Below are 19,928 nucleotides of genomic sequence, written 5' to 3' on the forward strand. Positions count from 1 at the left end.
TGCAGAAGTATTGTTTGTTCTATGACTTAACCCAAAACTAATATTTTTAAACTAATGGTCAGGGCAAGATCAGGAGAGCTAGAAGAAATTAGAGGCCATGCAAACAAAGAAAGGGATGCGGTGACTCAGTGGGTAAGATGCTGAGCTTGTCGATCAAAAGGTCAGCAGTTCAGCGGTTTGAATCCCTAGTGCCGCATAATGGGGTGATCTCCCGTTACTTGTCCCAGCTTCTGCTAACCTAGCAGTTCGAAAGCACGTAAAAGAGGCAAGTGGAAAAATGGGGACGACTTCTGGTGGGAAGGTAACAGCGTTCCATGCGTCTTTGGCATTCAGTCATGCCGGCCACATGACCATGGAGACGTCTTCGGAAAGCACTGTCTCTTCGGCTTTGAAACGGAGATGAACATGGCCCCCTAGAGTCAGGAACAACTAGCACATATGTGCAAGGGGAACCTTTACTTTAGACAAAGAAAAGAGCTATGTTTTTCCTTCAATGCTAATTAAAATCAAAGAAAACTGTGGCTTTGTATTGCACTCAGAAACCATTCATACTGTATTGCTAGGGCTTGAAGACATTTTTTTTCACATGACTCATGTTTACCAAAATTTAGTTTTTCCCCTAAGAGCAGGGGGGGAATTGTGAGAGCCAGCTGCTTTTGAAATTCTTGTTATCTTTTGCATTCAGGTCCTTCAAACAAGCAACTCAGCCTTATTGCAAATGATTACTGGAAGAAATTGCTTCATAGGGCAAGTTATCCTTCCATAGGTTTTTTTTTTCTGGCAGAGGTAAGTCAGAATCATCTAGTCTTTAAAAATGCAATGAATAAGGTGCCAGCAAATTCTGAAAACACTCCCACTAGGACCGGAAGAGGCTGTCCTCCTTATGTGTCAGCCCCACCTATTTTCACCCACTAAATGCTACATGATCTCTTAAACTGCCTGTGCACAGTTTTGAGAACAAATTCAGTCCACAAACTCACATTGGTTAAGGACTGCCTTTCCTGTGTTTGGCGGTTCTGGAAGCTACAGACGCAATGCTCCCAAAATTTCACAAGTGGCTGCCTCTTCTGTTTTTCTTCTTTTCAACTTGTACTGCAGTAAGTTTACCTGGGTAGGGTATGGACTTTTGTAAAATATGTAGTCATCAAAATATCATAATGATTAAAATGCCACCCTGGTTCTTTTTTGTTTTCTTCTATTCAGTATTTTGCCACACGTGAAAACTGCTGCATCTTGGATGAACGATTCGTAAGTCAATATCTGTGTTATTTTTGCAGTCCTTTCTAATCAGGTTGTTACTGTAGATTGTTAGCTTGTGAAAATGAAGTTCTTACTAAAGTCCATGACTCTTTTTAGATTAACAACTGACAATCAGTATAGGGCTATTAGTCATCTTGTTTATGTTTAGACTTCTATTTGTCACAAATTCCTTTATTGTACCACATCGTCTCATGTGTATAGAAAAAAAGCTCTAATAGTCGATACGATTTTTAAAAAATTATCTTTTCCTTCAGGGCAATTTTTGTCCTACAACATGCGGCGTTGCAGATTTCATAACCAGATATCATACAGACGTCGATCGAGATCTTCAGATTCTTGAACAATTGTTGGGGGACATCTCTAACTCTTCAGGAGTAACTGACAGTTTAATACGCCAGATCCGACAAGTGCATGTCTCACAGCCAGCAGCTCAGTCAAGTGAGAATCAAAAGCTACTGCAAATAGTTTTACTATTTCAATGATTTAGTTTGGTATCCTTAATGTTTTACACATCCCCTGATTTTTTCCCCCTACAGATGTGATTCCAGGTTATACACAGAAATCCAGACAAATCATTGATGAAATTGTCAGATATGAAAACATCATTGTGGGCCATGAAAATACTATACAGTAGGTTTAATTATTGTTATGTTTTTCAGTGTTGAGAATGCAAAAAACATACTGTGGATTGAATTAAAAGGCTTCCATCTATTTTCTTCCAGCATAATTTCTGCTGATGTATGAGAACCGAATCTTTCTTCCTTTCATGTTGTCCATGTTGAATTAGTTGTCGGATTTAAAATCAGGCGTCAAGGAAAGTTAAACTGTTTATATTGTAGTTTATACTACAGTATGTAACTTATTGGAGAGGTAAATATGAGTAGAGACAGACTGCACCAAACAGTTCTTGTTCTTCTAAAAGAAGCCCAGAGTTTGTAGACGATTGAATTGCTTTATATTTTAACTAACACAGAATTATTATTTTTTTTTAAAAAAATCTTTATATTTTACAAAGGACAAAGAATAGCAAAAATGCTGAGAGAGTGTTTGTTATCTCACTATATACATGACTTACTTATCTAGCACATCTTATCCATATAGCATTCCTTTGGAGAAGGGAAGGAAGGGACCTGGCATTATCCAGATATTGTGGAATTTTAGCTCCCAATATTCTACTTTTTTGGTTACAATGGCTGGGATCTCTTAAAAGTTATAGTTACCAATTTTTAATAGATTTTAGGCTCCCCATATCAGCTTAAGACAGAATGATTTATCTGTTTTAGACCCTTTCTAGTTTCCTTAGTTTGAATTATATGTTTATACTTGCTTTTTTTATTTTATTTTCAACCTTCCTTCTGTAATGTGGGGGAAAAAATAGTATACAAGTAGAATAATAATATTACAGAGCCCCGTGTAAGGATATATATGGAGGCTGGTCTGCAAACTGATAGTCTCATTCAAGCATTAACTTATTAAACACTGAATAGATAAAGAGGAAAGGACATTTTATAATCCCTCAGTGGATAGATCAGTGGTAGTCAACCTGGTCCCTACCGCCCACTAGTGGGCGTTCCAGCTTTCATGGTGGGTGGTAGGGGTTTTGTCCGATACTGAAGCACTTTCCTTTTTTAAATTTAATTGACTTTTTAAAAAAATTTCATAGCATTATTTTAAAAAAATTTCATTAGGGTTTCATAAAATTCCCCATGACCATTTAAATTTCTGAAAATATGCTATTTGTATCGCCCGCGCATAAGTTTAGTTCACGTTACGTAAGTGAAAATAAATGGCGCTATAGTGCGACCGCAAACAAAAGAGCCTCATCCCAGAATAGCTCACGCATCTCCCCCCAAACCACCCAGCAAACCAACAGACAAGCAGAGCTGGTACCCGGCGCCTCCCCCAACCCAATCCACAATGCGTGTGTTCTGTTTCCCTTCCCCCAATACTCCCAGCAAAGAGTCCGTCAGAGGCCTTCCTTTTTTTTCCTTTTATTTACATAGATACATGTCCTGGCCACGTCTACCCACGGGCCTGCCAAGTTTCTGGAGATAACGAGGAAATTATAGATAAGGCCAGAATTACTCACGAATATATTCTTCCCTCCATGAATTAGCTCGCGCCAAATTCATTGCTTTGTCCAAGACAAAAAACCAGGAAGTCCCGCCTCCTATTTATAGTCTCTGCAGATGTCACTGCATGACAATTATGACTTGGCTTTGTCCCAACTCTTCCGCTGCTGCGCACGCCGATCAAGCCTTCGTAATCTTGCGTCCCTCCAAAACTGTTCTTGGCGCTACAAATCAGAAGAAGGCCCGGGAGAATCAGGCCTTGCCGGCCCCTCCCTTTGAGTGGGTGCCAGGGAGGGAGAGGGCTCAAGAGAAGCAGGGCTTGCCAGGTCTTCTCCCTCATTTTCTGAATCATCCGAGTCCAGGAGTCTGGGTCCAGGAACCTGGGTCACAACAGCGTGAAAGGCATGCGCAGATGACGATACACGGTGCATTACTGTGGAACTGGTGGGCGGTTAGAAAATTTTACTACTAACAGAGATACAAAAATGGGCGGTAGGTATAAAAAGGTTGACTACCACTGGGATAGATCATATAGAGCTGTCATGGTGAACCTATGGCATGCATGCCACAGGTGGCACGCAGAGTCCTCTCTGCAAGCATGCCAGCTGTTGCCCCAACCAAGCTCTACCATGCATGCACATGCGCCTCCCACCAGCCAACTGATCTTTGGGTCTCTGTTGTGCATGCACGGGGGGCGGGGCCTTCCCTGATTTCTGCAGTCCCCCCCCCCAGCGTGCCCTACCTTTCTCTTCCATTTCTGCCACCTGTGCCTTCCCTGATCTCCGCAGGTGCCACCCTCCGCAGATGGGTGGCACCTCCATGGCAGAAATGCAGGAGAAAGCTAAGGCGCGCTGGGTGGAGAAACTGAGAAGATCAAGGAAGGCAAATATGCAGGAGAACCAACGTGGAAGCCAAAACGGGGGGCGGGGGCAGGGCACATGCGTTGGGGCGCTTGCATTGAATTTGGGGGGTTTGGGCACACGTACATGCATTCATGTACTGGCACATGCGCTTTGAGGCGCTCGGCAGCAAAAAAGGTTAACCTTCACTGATATAGGGCAATGCATACTCATATTTTCCCTTTCATTTATTTCATTCCTCGCTGCTTTCTTTCGTAGAAGGAAAGGCCATTATGTGTGAGTTTCAAGTGCTTCTATCAGTATGATAAAACTATATTATACTTTTTAAACTCCAGGCAATTGACAGACATACTGATATTAAACAATAACAAGATACAGTTACTAAAGCAGAAAACTGCTCAGCTCGAGGCACAGTGTCAACAGCCATGTAAAGACACTGTCCAGATACAAGAATTAACTGGAAGAGGTAAGAGTAACCAGCTATTATATTAATTTACTAACATTAAATTATGTTTTCCTCTGAAGAACTGTTTACCAAGCCAAAAGTACATTTTTATCCATTATAATCTAATCTGCAATTGATTTTAAAAAGCATTTCTTTAACATATTGTAAACTAACAGAAATAATTAGTTGACTGATCTGTTTTAGGTTAAATTTATTTTTTGAGAAGATATTAAGTAGCAGTTAGACTTAGAGGCAACATCTTAACAAAACTACCTATTTTTTAAGTAAAAGAAATAAATTGATTTCAGTGGATATTAACAGACTTAAGCTGTAGATGTTACTGCTATAATTGTCTTTTGACCTCAATTGTAAGAACATTTATAGATCAATTCACTTAGTATTAGTTACATTCTTCATTTTAATAGTCAAATATCCTTAGAATTAGAATTTTGGATATTATGATCTAATGTGTTACGTTAAATTAATAGCATTTAAAATTATTGTCATATGGAAGCAATCCACAAATAAGCCGCTGAGAAACCGTATGCAAAAGCGTTTTAACTGTGGCTTCAGAAGTTGTGTGAGGCATGTTGGCATAAATATAATGCACATATATTCTGTGCAGAAATAGTTTCTTATGACTGCACACATATCATACTATGCCCCACTAAAAGTTGCCTTAAAGTTACATATAAGATGTAAACGGGAGAAATATTAATTGTATTTAACTCATTTAATTTTGAACTACTCTCTTGCTGGTCTTGGAAACAACAATTTCTTAATTATTAAGTATGACTTTCCAATATGTCACTCAAAGGTTGATTAGGGCCAAAAGAAGTTGGCCCTTTTTCCCACAGATGGATTCTTATCAACCGCCTAGAGCAGGGTTAAAAGAGAGATAAGCTTAGAATCTTTACATAACCACAAGTGAACTAAGTCCAATTCCCCTCCCCCTGAATTTTATTGACCCTAACTCCTGGCAGGTGCTAACTGTTAGTTGAGAACATTCCTGTGCATAGGCATGAGTAGCAATAAATCAGTTCAATTGGACCATCACCAGGGATGGGTTCTACTTACCTTTACTACCAGTTTGCAATGGAGCTGCACTTCTGCATTTGCAGAAGCTTCTGCACATGTGCAGAAGCTTCCTGATGATGTCAGGGTCAGTGGGTGGAGCCTCCCATTGGTTTTACTACCAGTTCTATACAACCAGTCCGAAACGGGAGCAACCCAGCACTGACCTTCACATATGGACCTGATCTTTTGTGCCTCACAAATATCTGTTAATGCTTTTTTTAAAAAAATATCTTAGGCAATGGCCTAGGCTAGGGCACTTTGTTCCAGCTCCAGTTTTGTTAGTTTGCTATGGAAGTCAAGAAGATACCACTTTCAGATGAAACATTAAAGTTGAAAAACAGATATATGTTCATATCTGTTGAAACAAAATAGGAACTAGCTTTATAATAATGAAGTATCAAACAAAAGTATACTTTATAATTCTCCTCATGTTGCTTTATTTATTCCCATATCTGTTTTTGTGTAGGACCATAAGTGATTCTTGAATGGGTTTCTTGTAGACTTATTTAGGCAATGAGGACTAATGGAAACATTTTCTAAACATATGAGACACCTGGCTTAGTCAAAGGGAAATAGGCTGTTTCCTGCTTCCGGAGGGCCTGGGGGCGGGAGGCCAATTTTTCTTACTCACCTGGCTCACTAGGAGTCTCTAGAGGCTGGGGACAGCAAAAAACATCACTTTCTGTTCAACTGGAAGTTGTGAAACGGGCTGTTTCTGGCCTCTGGAGGGCCTCTGAGGGGGTGGGGAAAGCTGTTTTCACCCTCCCCAGACTCATAGAGAGGATCTGGAGCCAGGTGAGAGAGAAACAGGCCTACGGGGCCATCACATGCCAGGAGTGGGGGGGAGGAGGGTCATGCATGCATGCACAGGGGCGGGGCGCATAGAATTATGGGTCTGGGCACATGCGTGCGTGACACCCCCCCACAACACCTCCCGGCATGCAATGGCAAAAAGGTTAGCCATCACTGATATAGGGTCTCCTGCCTGAGCAAGGGGTTGGACTAGAAGATCTCCAAGGCCTATTCCAAATCTGATATTCTGTTCTGCTCTGCTCTGCTCTGCTCTGCTCTGCTCTGCTCTGCTCGCTTTGTTCCTAGTTTCATTTGAACTGATATGAACAACCTTTGTGGCAACAAGTCCAGATGCTTAGAAGCTTGACTATATGTTTCAATTTCCATCAGAAAAAATAATGTTCAGTACCAAATAAATTCCAATGCCACTAACAAGCGTGAGGCTTTGGTTCAGATACAAGCCCCTGTACTTTTTCTGTTATGTGGTCTTGGAACCATTTATTCCAAAGCAATTCAGTATGATTAGTTGAGGATAACTAGTGGAATAATGACAGGAATATATATATATATATATATATAAAGTATTGTGTTGTGAGTTCTTTTAGCAAGACGGAACGAGAACATAATAAACCATCATTTAAAATAAAGAGGGGTGGGGTTTTTTTTAGAGTTAATTAAAAATGAACATGATGAATTGCAGTTAGTTCAAGCCGCTTCTCTCTTACATATTAATGATAGATTGTCAAGACATTGCTAATAAAGGTGCCCGGCAGAGTGGACTGTACTTCATAAAACCCGTAAAAGCCAAGCAACAGTTCCTGGTGTTCTGTGAAATTGACAATCTAGGCAATGGGTGGACAGTTTTACAGAGGGTAAGCATCAGGGGTGGGTTCTACTTACCTTTAGTACCGGTTCGCATGCGCAGAAGAGTTTTGATGAAGTTTGGGTCAATGGGCGGAGCCTCCCGCCGGTTTTATTACCGGTTCTATACAACTGGTCCGAACCGGGGGCAACCCACCACTGGTAAGCATATGCCCGAAAAAAGAGATACAGCAAAGGAGTGCTAGGCCCAGCAATATATAATCTCTATCCATCTTCCATTTTATTTACAGAGGCTTGATGGCAGTGAGGACTTCAACAAAAACTGGATTCAATATAAGGAAGGATTTGGACATCTGTCACCCAATGACAATACAGAATTCTGGTTGGGAAATGAAAAGATTCATTTAATAACTACTCAAACTACAGTTCCATATGCCTTGAGAATAGAGCTGGAGGACTGGAGCAACCAAAAAAGGTATAAATTTCTTTATCCGCTCAAGGCTAACATAATGGGGATTGGCAAAAATTGCTATTTTAGTTACCTGCACTTTACATGTGCATGCACATAAGCGGAACAATAATATCACTGCAACTAGTTGTAATCACTGGTGGGTTTCACATTTTTTTTTCCTACCGGTTCTGTGGGCGTGGCTTGTGGGCGTGGCATAGCTTGGTGGGTGTGGGCTGGTGGGCATGGCAGGGGAAGGATACTGTAAAATCCCCATTCCCACCCCACTCCAGGGGAAGGATACTGCAAAATCCCCATTTCCTCCCGATCAGCTGGGACTCAGGAAGCAGAGAATAGATGGGGGTGGAGCCAGTCAGAGATGGTATTTATTGGTTCTCCGAACTACTCAAAATTTCCACTACTGGTTCTCCAGAACTGGTCAGAACCTGCTGAAATCCACCTCTGGTTGTAATGCTGCCATAGTGGCTCAATAGTTAGAATGCAGTACTGCAGGCTACGTCTGCTGACTGCCAACTGCCAGCACTTCGGAAGTTCGATTCTCACTGGCTCAAGGTTGACTCAGCCTTTCATCCTTCCGAGGTGGATAAAATGAGGACCCAAATTGTTGAGGGACAATATGCTGATTCTGTAAACCGCTTAGAAAGGGCTGGTAAAAGCACTATGAAGCGGTATATAAGTCTAAGTGCTATTGCTATTCTACAAGCTAAATGTACTGTATTTCAAACCCATTGAAATTAGTGGAATTTAAATTGCTTTTAGCCAATGTATACATTAGCATTATAAAGCATTATAATATTACCTTGTGTTAGTTTGTTTATCTGTTTCCAATAAATAATTGTTTGTTTCAGAAGTGTCTGCAGCAGGAACGATCATAGTTTCTCCTTTGTTTGCTTGTCTGTGTAGTTCCTGTGTATTTGTTTAACTCCTGAAATTAAGTATTTTAATAATCTTTCAGGAATGAGTGCCATTGAAATATTAGCATCAGGTCATCCACCTGAATGGCCAAGAAATTAAAAGCCACAAGAAGTTAATAGTGATTTTCTTTCTTTCCTCCCACCCCACAGCTATGCAGATTATGCCCATTTCAAATTGGGAAATGAAGCTGACAAATACCGTATGATCTATGCCTACTTTGCTGGGGGCGAAGCTGGGGATGCCTTTGATGGGTTTGATTTTGGAGATGATCCCAGTGACAAATTTTTTACTTCTCACAATGGCATACAGTTTAGCACGCATGACAACGATAATGATAAATATGAAGGCAACTGTGCTCAACAAGATGGATCTGGGTGGTGGATGAACAAATGTCACGCCGCCCATCTGAATGGCAAATATTATCAAGGTAATGTTTGGAAGTTCCCATATGCACAATATGGTCTATGAATGAGGTATTTCCCATACAGCTGCTTTCTGTCTTTCCCAGCAGTTTCCCAACTTGTAGCCTTTTGTTATACCATCTTTGCCTTTTTTAAAATTCATGAAAAATTGAATTGTGGAAAAAGTGAAAGAGAAAAAGTGGAGGTTAGTTGAACAATGTCTTTTGATACCTTCCATCTCAAGTATTTTAAGCAGGTATTAATTCAAGTCCTCCTTCCCTTTCTTTTTTTAAAAAAATATAGCTAAATGCTATAGATTATTATGATCTGGAACATAATTTTTGGGGTTAAAAAGGTAAAGGGCTTAGTGGGTAAGACGCTGAGCTTGTTGATTGAAAGGTTGGCAGTTCAGTGGTTCAAATCCCTAGTGCTGCGTAACGGGGTGAGCTCCCGTTACTTGTCCCAGCTTCTGCCAACCTAGCAGTTCGAAAGCATGTAAAAAATGCAAGTAGAAAAATAGGGACCACTTTGGTGGGAAGGTAGCAGCGTTCCGTGCGCCTTTGGCATTGAGTCATGCCAGCTGCATGACCATGGAGACGTCTTCTGACAGCGCTGGCTTTTCGGCTTTGAAATGGAGATGAGCACCGCCCCCTAGAGTCAGGAATGACTAGCACGTATGTGGAAGGGGAACCTTTACCTTTTATTAAAAGATCAATTTGATTTAATCCCGTGGAATTTCTAAATAAGCATAAAAACATAAGGAGCGGGTTGAATATGCCTTTGCTGGTTTGTCTCTCAAAAGCAGTCACATCAAGCCATCAAGGTTAATATTGATCCCCCCTATGACTTTCATGAACTGATGCAGTCTTTTTCTGAAACCAGCCAAACTACTAGACAGCACATCTCATGATAGTAAATTCCAATTTTGGATTATAATTCACGGAGAAATGTTAAACACTATGTCTATAGCAGTTTAACAGGGACACGGTGGCTTAGTGGGTAAGACGCTGAGCTTGTCGATCGAAAGGTTGGCAATTCAGCAGTTCGAATCCCTAGTGCCATGTAATGGGGTGAGCTCCCGTTACTTGTCCCAGCTTCTGGCAACCTAACAGTTCGAAAGCATGTAAAAAGTGTAAGTAGAAAAATAGGGACCACCTTTGGTGGGAAGGTAACAGCGTTCCGTGCACCTTTGGCATTTAGTCATGCCGGCCACATGACCACAGAGACATCTTTGTACAGTGCTGGCTCTTTGGCTTTGAAACGGAGATGAGCACCACGTCCTAGAGTCGGGAATGACTAGCACGTATGTGCGAGGCCTTTACCTTTACCTTTACTTGGTCATAGAATAAATGAAATTACATAAACGCTCACGTAGCACGGTCTTAAAATTAATATATATTAGTTTTATGAATTAGTAACATTAAGATACCTACATAAGTATCTCAAAGCTATGAAAAAGTATTTCCTGACTCATTTACATTTTCCTTTCCCCCCCCCACCTTGTAGGAGGTGTTTATAGCGAGAAAGACTCAGGTCCACATGGCTATGACAATGGCATTATCTGGGCAACTTGGCATGATCGATGGTACTCCCTCAAGACAACAGTTATGAAAGTCATTCCTTTCAGCAGACTTGCAATTGTGACAGGGCAACAAAGTGGAGGAGTAAAAGATGTTGATCTTGGAAACCGTGGAGACATTTAGAAAAACAACTGCCTCTGCAAAGGCAACAATGAACATAAACGCTATTTGTTCTTCTGTCCTATGTAAAATGTCAGAGCGATTGAATTTTGTTCATATTGTTTACAATAAAACGGCAGGTTCATGACAAAAAGTGTTTTTTTTTAAAAGAAAAAAAAACCATCTTGTTTTCTAATAAACATATGACAATTACTGATCGTTTAAGTTCTGGCAGTGTCTATTGTTTTAATTGACTTTAAAAGATGATGCTATAGATCAGGGGTCTCCAACCTTGGTCCCTTTAAGACTTGTGGACTTCAACTCCCAGAGTTCCTTAGCCAGCTTTGCTGGCTGAGGGACTCTGGGAGTTAAAGTCCACAAATCTTAAAGGGACCAAGGTTGGAGACCCCGGCTATAGATTATTGTCATTGGTTTAAAACTTAGTCATATTTATAGGACCTCAGTTTAAATCTATAGCCTTTATGTATATCATGACTAATTTAAATCTCACTGATATCATTGCTTGGTTGCCACAATGAGCAGCACCATATTTAGTTACGTCCAGCAGCAATTGGCTGGATATATGTTGGCTGGATTTATAGGCTATAAATCATTGGTTAACCAACTAGAGCAGCTAAGTGCATAAGAGCCAAAGCCAAAGAAACTAGTTTATGATTTAGACCAAAATTTGCACGTAGCCATTTAAACTTCTAATAACTTTGTCTTGTCGCCGTCAAATCATAATCTGGCTTCCTTAAGTGTAACTTCTTGTAAACACAAAGACATTTAAATTAGGAATGTGGTTTCCTGTCTACTGAGGATGTCAGAAAAGTGAACAAAGATCTTCATGGAATCCTATTTACAGACATTAAAAATCCAATATTTTTCAAATAAAAGTGTTCGTTTTCATTTTTACTGCAAGTTAGAGATGCTTTAAAAAATAAGATGGAAGTGAAGCTAAACTCAGTTCAGAAAGTAATTTTCTCTATTACTGGAATAAAAGACATTCATCATTCATTTCTTGCACACATTACATAAATATATGTATGTTCAGTTGAGTAGACCAGGGGTCCCCAACTTTTTGGGCCTCAGGGACCACCAAATTCATAATTTTAAATCCCGCAGACCACTAATATGATCTGCCTAATGACCGGCTGGGTGAGTGTGGCTAGGTGGTCATGTGAATGAGTGGGTGTGGCCAATTCAAAGTCACTCACGTCAAGGGGCACCTCGCCAGCCTCTACTCACCCCTCCCCTCCCTCGCGCAGGCTCCTTAGAGGCCCAATAGGAAGCAGTTGTTGGAGCTAAGCAGCAACCATGAGAATGAGTTGGCAAAACAGCTGGCTCAGTTCAAATTGGATCTGACAGAGAAGGAGGCTCAGCAGAAGGACCTCACTAGGAGCATAGGCTTTCCAAACAGAGGGAAGACCTGCGGGAGGGCAAGGCCAGCTACCAGCACCTGGAGGCTCAGCAGGCTGAGATGATCAGCCAATTCCAGGCCATGAGGCAGTCCCACTGGAACAAGGATCTCCAGCTCTTCGCCACCAGTGGTGTTTCCCTCCAGCCTTTGCCCAAGCCCTACACCAGGAGGCTGAAGCAGACCCCGAGTCGGAATTTCTGCCCCACTCCAGCCCACACAAAAAGACCCCGAAGCAGCATCTCTTCAGCAAGACAAACGTTCATTGCATGTATCCGTCCCGTGTGCCGTAGTTTGAGGACTCCCTTTTTAGTGCAATATAAAAAATGCAAATAATTTTTTCTCCAGATCACCAAAATTTTCTCGCGGACCCCCAATGGTCCACAGACCATCAGTTGGTTTCCACTGGAGTAGACTGTACATTACGTTTTGGGAAAGTGAATAGCTGGATGGTGTAGTTGACATGTCAAAAATCTGAATCCTGATGTTTTCTGCATTGCGTCCCACAGTATTTATGCTATTGTGATTTCCATGTGTGAGTGAATTTCCTACACATGCAGAACTGTACTATAAATGCACTATCAGCGGTGAAATCACTACCGTTCAGGAACAAAGAGCACGCAGGAGCATGCATGCTTCTTCTGCACATGTGCAGAACCTTCTGCGCATGCACAGATGGTAAAAAAACTGGGACGTAATGACGTCCTGGTGTGTGGGCGGAGCTTCCCGCCACTGGCGCTACCAGTTCGGTGAGCCGGATAGAACCAGGGAGATTTCACCACTGTGCATTATCATTTCTAATTTGCAGTGTGTCTTATATGAATCAGTTTAATGTGTTGCTAATGGCTTCTCAGCTGCCATAAAAAAACATAGCAACATTAGTTTTGCTTATTCTATTACAAATGGACAACTCAATGAAAAATGCAAACTGATGTGAATAAAAATTCCAAACATGTTAATCTGATCAAATTTAATTCTTTTTCTTACCATACTAAAAATATCCGAGTGGCAAGAAATATCACATGCATTCAAATTAAAAAGCAAATTAAAAAGCAGGTTAGTTTGTTCTTTTCAAAAATACTTCCTATGTCGTATATTGGAACTTTGCTAGGTGACCCATATTTTTAAAAAATAACTAATAAATCAGTTGCATATTTTACAGTGGCTTCTAACCTTACATTAATTCTCTGCTGCTTCTCATCCTGGTGAGGTTTGTGCAAAACCATTTGGAATCCCCTGTTGCAGGCAGCTCTCTGTTGTCGCTGAGCCACACTGATCATGCTAGCCTTTGTGGAAGACAGTTCTACTAGGGTTGTCATTAAAGGCAAACCATAGACTCCATTATATTCACTATTTTACTATATCATCAGGGGGCATTAGCACCCTTTACTAAGTTTTTAATTTTATTATTTATATTTTGTATTCTGTATTTAAAATCAAATTGTATATGCATATCTCTCTCTGTTTAATATTTAATCGTGTGTGTGTGTGTGTGTGTGTGTGATTAAATATTACGCAGAGAGAGATGCAACCCCCTCCCTCCAGCTAACTCATTGTTTCAGAAGCATTGGTATCAATTCAGATTATCAAGGTGTTGCCAAGTAAGGTGAAATTCAATGGTGATACTCAGCTTTGGTTCCCTTTCTTAGGGCTTTTAACAGTGATGCAATTAACAGGAATAAAAAAAAGTTTTCAAAACTTCATTTGCAACTAAATTTATTTCAAAACTGCATGCAAAAGCATAGATTGGATGAACATGTTGGTGCTAAACCATCATGTAGATCATTTTATTTGTTTATATCTCCTGTGACCCAAATGTACATTGCTTATTTTATTTTCAAATTCGTATACTAGTCTAAGCACATAACATCAAAATACATATCGCTAGCAAAATACAAAATCAAAACTTAAAAAAAATAAAAAAAATAAAAAAAACACAGATTGAAAAACAGTCATTGTTATGTTCGGGCAATAACGAGACAGGAGACCAGGATAGTGACAACAGCTCTTTACTATATGGTGAACCCAGCAACTGGGCTGGGGAAAAACCTCTCTTTATATACAGTTTAACCGGCGGCTTCAACCAATCAGCAACGTGCTTGTTTCCTGCCTAAATATTCAAATATACATTACACTCCTTCCCTCCCAGAAAACACTTTACCTATATTTACATTTTATTTACATATTACTTTTCGACATAGTCACGTAAATAGGCTGGGCGTCTCCTAACCCTTTCGGACCTGCGCAGTTCATTTCCTGGGAGTGGGTTGAGCTGACCGGAGGGGCTGTTTGCTCCTCTCAACTCCTCCTCTAGGCCCTCCGCCCTGGATTATTTGCAGAGTCGTCCCTGCTGTTTTCTAATGGAACCTGTGCCGCTGGACCTCCGGAACTCAGATAAGTCCTGCGATTTTCCGGGTTTGAGTCAGCTGTGGATTCAAACATTGTATAGTCAGGGCCTGTTTCTATTCGGATTCGCTATTGCTTCTTATTTGGTCTATGTGCGCCTCCATACTCGGCCGCCCTTTAACTCTACCAAGTATGATTTGGACCTGTTATGTTTAGGATTTGTCCTGCTATCCAGGTCGGGCCCTCACCATAGTTGTGTGCCCACACTCGGTCGCCTATTTCCATCCTCTTGTTTTTCTGAGTCCCCTTGTAACCCTCCGTGTATAGTTTGGATTTAATCGGGTCTAGTGGGCACCTGAGCTTTCGCCCATTAATAATTCTGCTGGGCTTCGGTTGTGACACAGGGGTTCTGTGTTGACGGCCAGGAAAACATATCTATTTTGTTTGCCAGTCGCCTGGCTTGAGTCTGGACAATGCCTCTTTTGCGCGCTCGACGAAAACGCTCTGCAAGGCCATTCGTCGAGGGTGGAAAGGCGCCGAGAGGGCATGTCGGATGCCCTTCTGCCAAGTATTCCTCAAACTGGGTTGCCGTGGAATTGCGGGTCGTTATCGGATACTAGTCGGGCAACCCATGGGTTACAAATAGGTGCCGAGGACTGAGATCACGGCCTCGCTGTCATGGATCTCATGAGAATGATTTCCAGCCATTTGGAGTAGGCATCGACTACTACCAGGAAGGTTTGGCCGTGGAAGGGCCGCAAAATCAATGTGGATTCTAGACCAGGGCCCTTGGGGTTTCTCCCATTCTAACTGGGGCCGCTAGGTAGCGGTCTGACTCTGGCAGGCCTGGCATTTCCTACCCTTTCAGCAATTTCGAGTCCATTAAGGGCCACCACATAGCTTCGCTAGACCCTTCATCCTTACGATCCCTGGGTGACCCTCGTGGAGGAGATCCAACACCCTTTTCCTCAATTTTTCTGGGATCACCACTGATCCCCCATAGCAGGCACCCCTTGAGCCGAAAGTTCCCCACGCTTTACAAACTCTTTAAAACGCCGCCCGGCGGCCACCCTCTTGTACCCAACCGAGTACAGTTCTCAAAGTAATGTCCCGGTAAGACGCCCGAGCCACCTCCGAAATCAAATTCTGCAAGTTTCATATCAGACAACTTTAAAAATTGGAGAACAGGAGTTGAAGGTGTTGAAAGAGATTCCTTCAAAGATGTTAAGAGACAGGAAGCAATTTGCTTTTTTTACACAAGAACTTAAAAAACATCAGATTCAATTCAGATGGGAGGTGCCAGTTGGACTGACACTATTCTATCAAGGAAGGAGATATAGAATTGACACGGTTTTAAAGGCAAAGGATTTTCTTTCTACAGTTTTGAAAGTCGAAATAGAAGTGATAGAAAAACTTCAAGAGACTCAAGAAGGCGTGGTGACCCAAGAGCCTTTATTGCTGTCAGTATTAGAGGAACCACAAGAGCAAAGGGTGACAAGAGGAGCCCTTAAGCTAAAGAAGAGCAACAGTCTCAAAGTAAAAGTCAGGATCCCATTATGGAAGCTGTGGGAGGAGCTAGACGGAAGATGCGGAGGAGGAGCTTCGTTGTCTGCTTCAAAGCTTCAGGAGGCCAGTAATGGCAAATAGAATCTTGTCATGGAATGTTAATGGCTTGAATTCAGCTCAGAAGAAGGAAAATATTTCACTACTTGAAACAATTAAAATGATGTGACTTGTTTGCAAGAGACACATATAAAATTATCAGACCAAAAATATTTAGTTAATTCAAAATTGGGTAACCATTTTGTTGCATCAGCTTTGGAAAAGAAGCATGGAATTGTTGTATATATCAGGAAGGATATACCAGCTAAGCTAATTGAGGCAGATATTCAAGGAAGATTTATTGCTATTGAACTGGTGATAGATGCAAAAAAGACTTTGTTGATAGGTATTTATGCACCTAATCAGCAACAAGAAAAGTTTTACAAAATGTTACATGAGAGGTTGACCCTCTGGGATTATAGTTCGTTTATTTTATTAGGAGACTGGAATGGAGTAATTGATACAAGAAGGGATAAGAGAACCTCCTCCAAGAAGATACCTATACATGCAAAATTACCAAAATCTTTTTTTGAAATGATGGAAGACTTTGAGTTTAGAGATATATGGAGGTTACGGAATCCAGATGAGAGAGATTTTACTTTTTTTTCTGATAGGCATCAATCTTTTTCACGCATTGATTTTATTTTAATTTCTAATGACTTGCTTTCTAGGGTGAAGAAACGAAGATATTTCGAGGTGTTTAACTGACCATAGCCCAGTATGGATGGAATTATTACAAGGGAAAAAAGGTGGTAGAACATGGAGGTTGAATGAAAATCTGTTTAGATATGAGGATAATGTAACTTATTGTAAGAAACAGTTAAAAGAATTTTTTGATTTTAATATGTACAAAGGGACACCTATAGGAACTGTGTGGGAAGCGAGCAAAGCGTTTATTAGAGGATATTGATTTTATTTGGACAACAGGCAAAGGAATAATAAACAAAAGCAGCGTAGATATTTGGAAGAAGAAATTCAAAGGAAGCAACAGTTATTAATTCAAAACCCACAAGATCATAAACTTAAAGAGGCTATAAAAATATTACAGAGTCAATTTAATATGTTAATGGCAGACCAGGTGGCAACGAATATACAATATGCTAAACATAATACCTTTTGTAATGCAAATAAACCTGGGAGATGGTTGGCATATAATTTAAGGAAGAAACAGAAAGCACGTGTCATACAAAAATAGAATATAAAGGTAAAGAGACATATCAACAGGATAAAATTAAAAGGCATTCTCAGAATTTTATACTGCACTATATGCAAAAGACAAAATATTGGATAGGGACATTTATGATTATTTGAAAGATTATAAGGTGAATATTCTAACATTAGAACAGAGGAGGAGCTGAACCGCCGATAGCTACTGGAGAAATAGTGGAGGCAATTAAACAATTAAAATGGGAAAACCCTGGTACAGATGGTCTTACAGCAACTTATTATAAAAAACACAGGATGAAATATTAGGCCCACTTAAAGAATTATTTAATCAGATACAATTAGGGTGGGAATACCCCCGTCATGGAAAACATCTTTTATTTCACTGATACCGAAAGAGGAGCAAGACTGCTCTAAACCTGGTAACTATAGGCCGATTTCACTTTTAAATAATGATTATAAGATTTTTGTAAAAATAATAGCAAATAGATTAATGTTAGTTTTACAACAAAGAATTCATACTGATCAATCTGGTTTTATAAAAGGGAGGCAGATGAGGAATAATGTTAGACAGATTATTAATATATTGGAATATTTGGAAAGAAGAATACTTCAGCGGCACTTATTTTTTTGGATGCAGAGAAAGCCTTTGATCGATTGCATTGGGATTTTTTATTTAAATTAATAGAGAAAATGCAATTTGGAGACTGTTTTATTAGAATAATTAAAGCGATTTATGGAGAGCAAACAGCACAGATTATAGTAAATGGTAGTTTGACAGAAGTTATTAAGATTGCGAAGGAACAAGACAGGGATGTCCCTTATCACCATTATTGTTTGTTTTGACTCTGGAACCATTATTAGATAAAATACGAGAATTAATGAAAATAGAGGAATTAAGATTAGACAATATGAGTACAAAGTTAGAGCTTTTGCAGATGATGTAGTGGTTACGTTAATGAATCCTATAAATTCAAGTAGATTTTTGTTGGAAGTAATTGATAAATATGGAAAGGTATCAGGATTTAAAATAAATCAGAATAAAACAAAAGTGATAATTAAAAATATGTCTATACAACAGAAACAAAAACTAGAGGAAATGACAGGATTTGAGGTAGTAAAAAAGGTTAAATATTTAGGGGTCTATATTAGCTCATCGAACAAGAAACTTTATAAGAATAATTATGACTTGCTATGGCAAAAAGTTCAGAATGATATGAGTGGCTGGAAGAAATTGCAGTTATCCCTATTGGGAAGGATTGCGGCTATTAAAATGAATGTGTTACCTAGATTTTTGTTTCTGTTCCAGATGATACCTATAATTAAAAAGGATAAAAATTTGGAAGATTGGCAGAGTGGGATTAATAAATTTATATGGCAGGGTAAAAGGCGAGGGTTAAAATGAAAATAATACAGGATTCACGGGAAAGAGGTGGTTTAAGAATGCCTAATTTTAAACTATATTATGAAGCAGTAACCCTCTCAGTAATAAGTGACTGGTTTAACTTAACAGAGGAAAGAATTTTGAATATAGAAGGTTATGACTTGTTATATGGATGGCATGCGTACTTATTTTATGGAAAAAAAGTGGATAGGGCTTTTAAGAATCATGTGTTGAGAAGTGCTCTTTATGGTCTGGAATAAATATTCCTATAAATTAGATTATAAGATTCCTATATGGGCGAGCCCTAGACATGCAATAGAGAATATAAATATAGAACAGAAACAGGAAATGATTACATATAAAGAACTTTTGTATGCTGAAGGAGGTAGATTGCAATTAAAATCATTACAGGTATTAAATGAAGAAGGGAGGAATTATACTTGGTTTCAATATGGGCAAATAAGTGCTAGATGGAAAGAAGATCAAAAAATTGGTATAATGCAAAGGGAGGAAAATTTAATAAAGCAAATTAGAAATCAGACCCAGGAGCATATAAAGAGATTGTATAATGTGTTGCTTGAAATAGATTCGGAAAAGGATTTGGTAAAGGATTGTATGATAAAATGGGCACAGAATATTCAGGAACCAATAATGTTGGAAACATGGGAGAAAATTTGGGTTAGAAATGTTAAGTTTACACAAGCACAGAATTTAAGGAAAATTTTTATAAGATGTTTTATAGATGGCATTTAGATCCCAAAAAATTATCATGTATGTATCCTAATATCCAAGCGAAATGTTGGAGGTGTGATTGTGATGATGCTACATATTTTCATATTTGGTGGACTTGCAAGAAAATTAAGGTCTTTTGGATAAGAATTTGGTGGATTATTCAAAATGTACTGAAGAAGAAGATAAAGTTCCTGCCACAATTTTTCCTTTTGGGAATTATAATGGATTGTACAGGGATTGAGACTAAATTGATTTTGAACTTAATAACAGCAGCAAGACTGTTGATTGGACAATACTGGAAGAAGAAGAGATACCTACAATAGAAGAATGGATATTGAAAGTTATTAACTTGGCTGAGATGGCTAAAATCTCAGCTTTTAAAAGACAATACGCAGGAAAGATATTTAATTGAATGGAAAAAATGGATTGATTATCTACAAAACAGATATCAGATTAAGAAATATCAGATTGCCTTTGAATAATTAGAAAGT

At 39.6% G+C, this 19,928-nt stretch overlaps 1 protein-coding gene across 1 annotated transcript; it reads left to right on the top strand.

Moving 5' to 3' along the window:
- The first annotated feature begins 928 nt into the window (after positions 1-928).
- FGG (fibrinogen gamma chain) lies at positions 929-11,091 on the top strand. Its single transcript, XM_058192753.1, has 9 exons — positions 929-1,097; positions 1,204-1,248; positions 1,515-1,698; positions 1,797-1,890; positions 4,528-4,658; positions 7,245-7,378; positions 7,619-7,803; positions 8,862-9,139; positions 10,620-11,091. Exons 1-9 carry the CDS (start codon positions 1,035-1,037, stop codon positions 10,814-10,816), a joined length of 1,311 nt encoding a protein of 436 aa, XP_058048736.1. The 5' UTR covers positions 929-1,034; the 3' UTR covers positions 10,817-11,091.
- Positions 11,092-19,928: the final 8,837 nt, after the last annotated feature.

Source organism: Ahaetulla prasina, chromosome 8 (assembly GCF_028640845.1).
Source record: "Ahaetulla prasina isolate Xishuangbanna chromosome 8, ASM2864084v1, whole genome shotgun sequence".
In the NCBI taxonomy this organism is placed as follows: Eukaryota; Metazoa; Chordata; class Lepidosauria; order Squamata; family Colubridae; genus Ahaetulla; species Ahaetulla prasina.

What these genes read in the sequence shown, in the direction of transcription:
- FGG (XM_058192753.1), top strand. Translation starts at nt 1,035, where the DNA reads ATGCTCCCAAAATTTCACAAGTGGCTGCCTCTTCTGTTTTTCTTCTTT. An exon ending in ACAAGAATTAACTGGAAGAG is followed by an intron (nt 4,659 to 7,244) that starts GTAAGAGTAACC and finishes TATTAATGATAG; the next exon opens with ATTGTCAAGACATTGCTAAT. An exon ending in GACTGGAGCAACCAAAAAAG is followed by an intron (nt 7,804 to 8,861) that starts GTATAAATTTCT and finishes CCCACCCCACAG; the next exon opens with CTATGCAGATTATGCCCATT.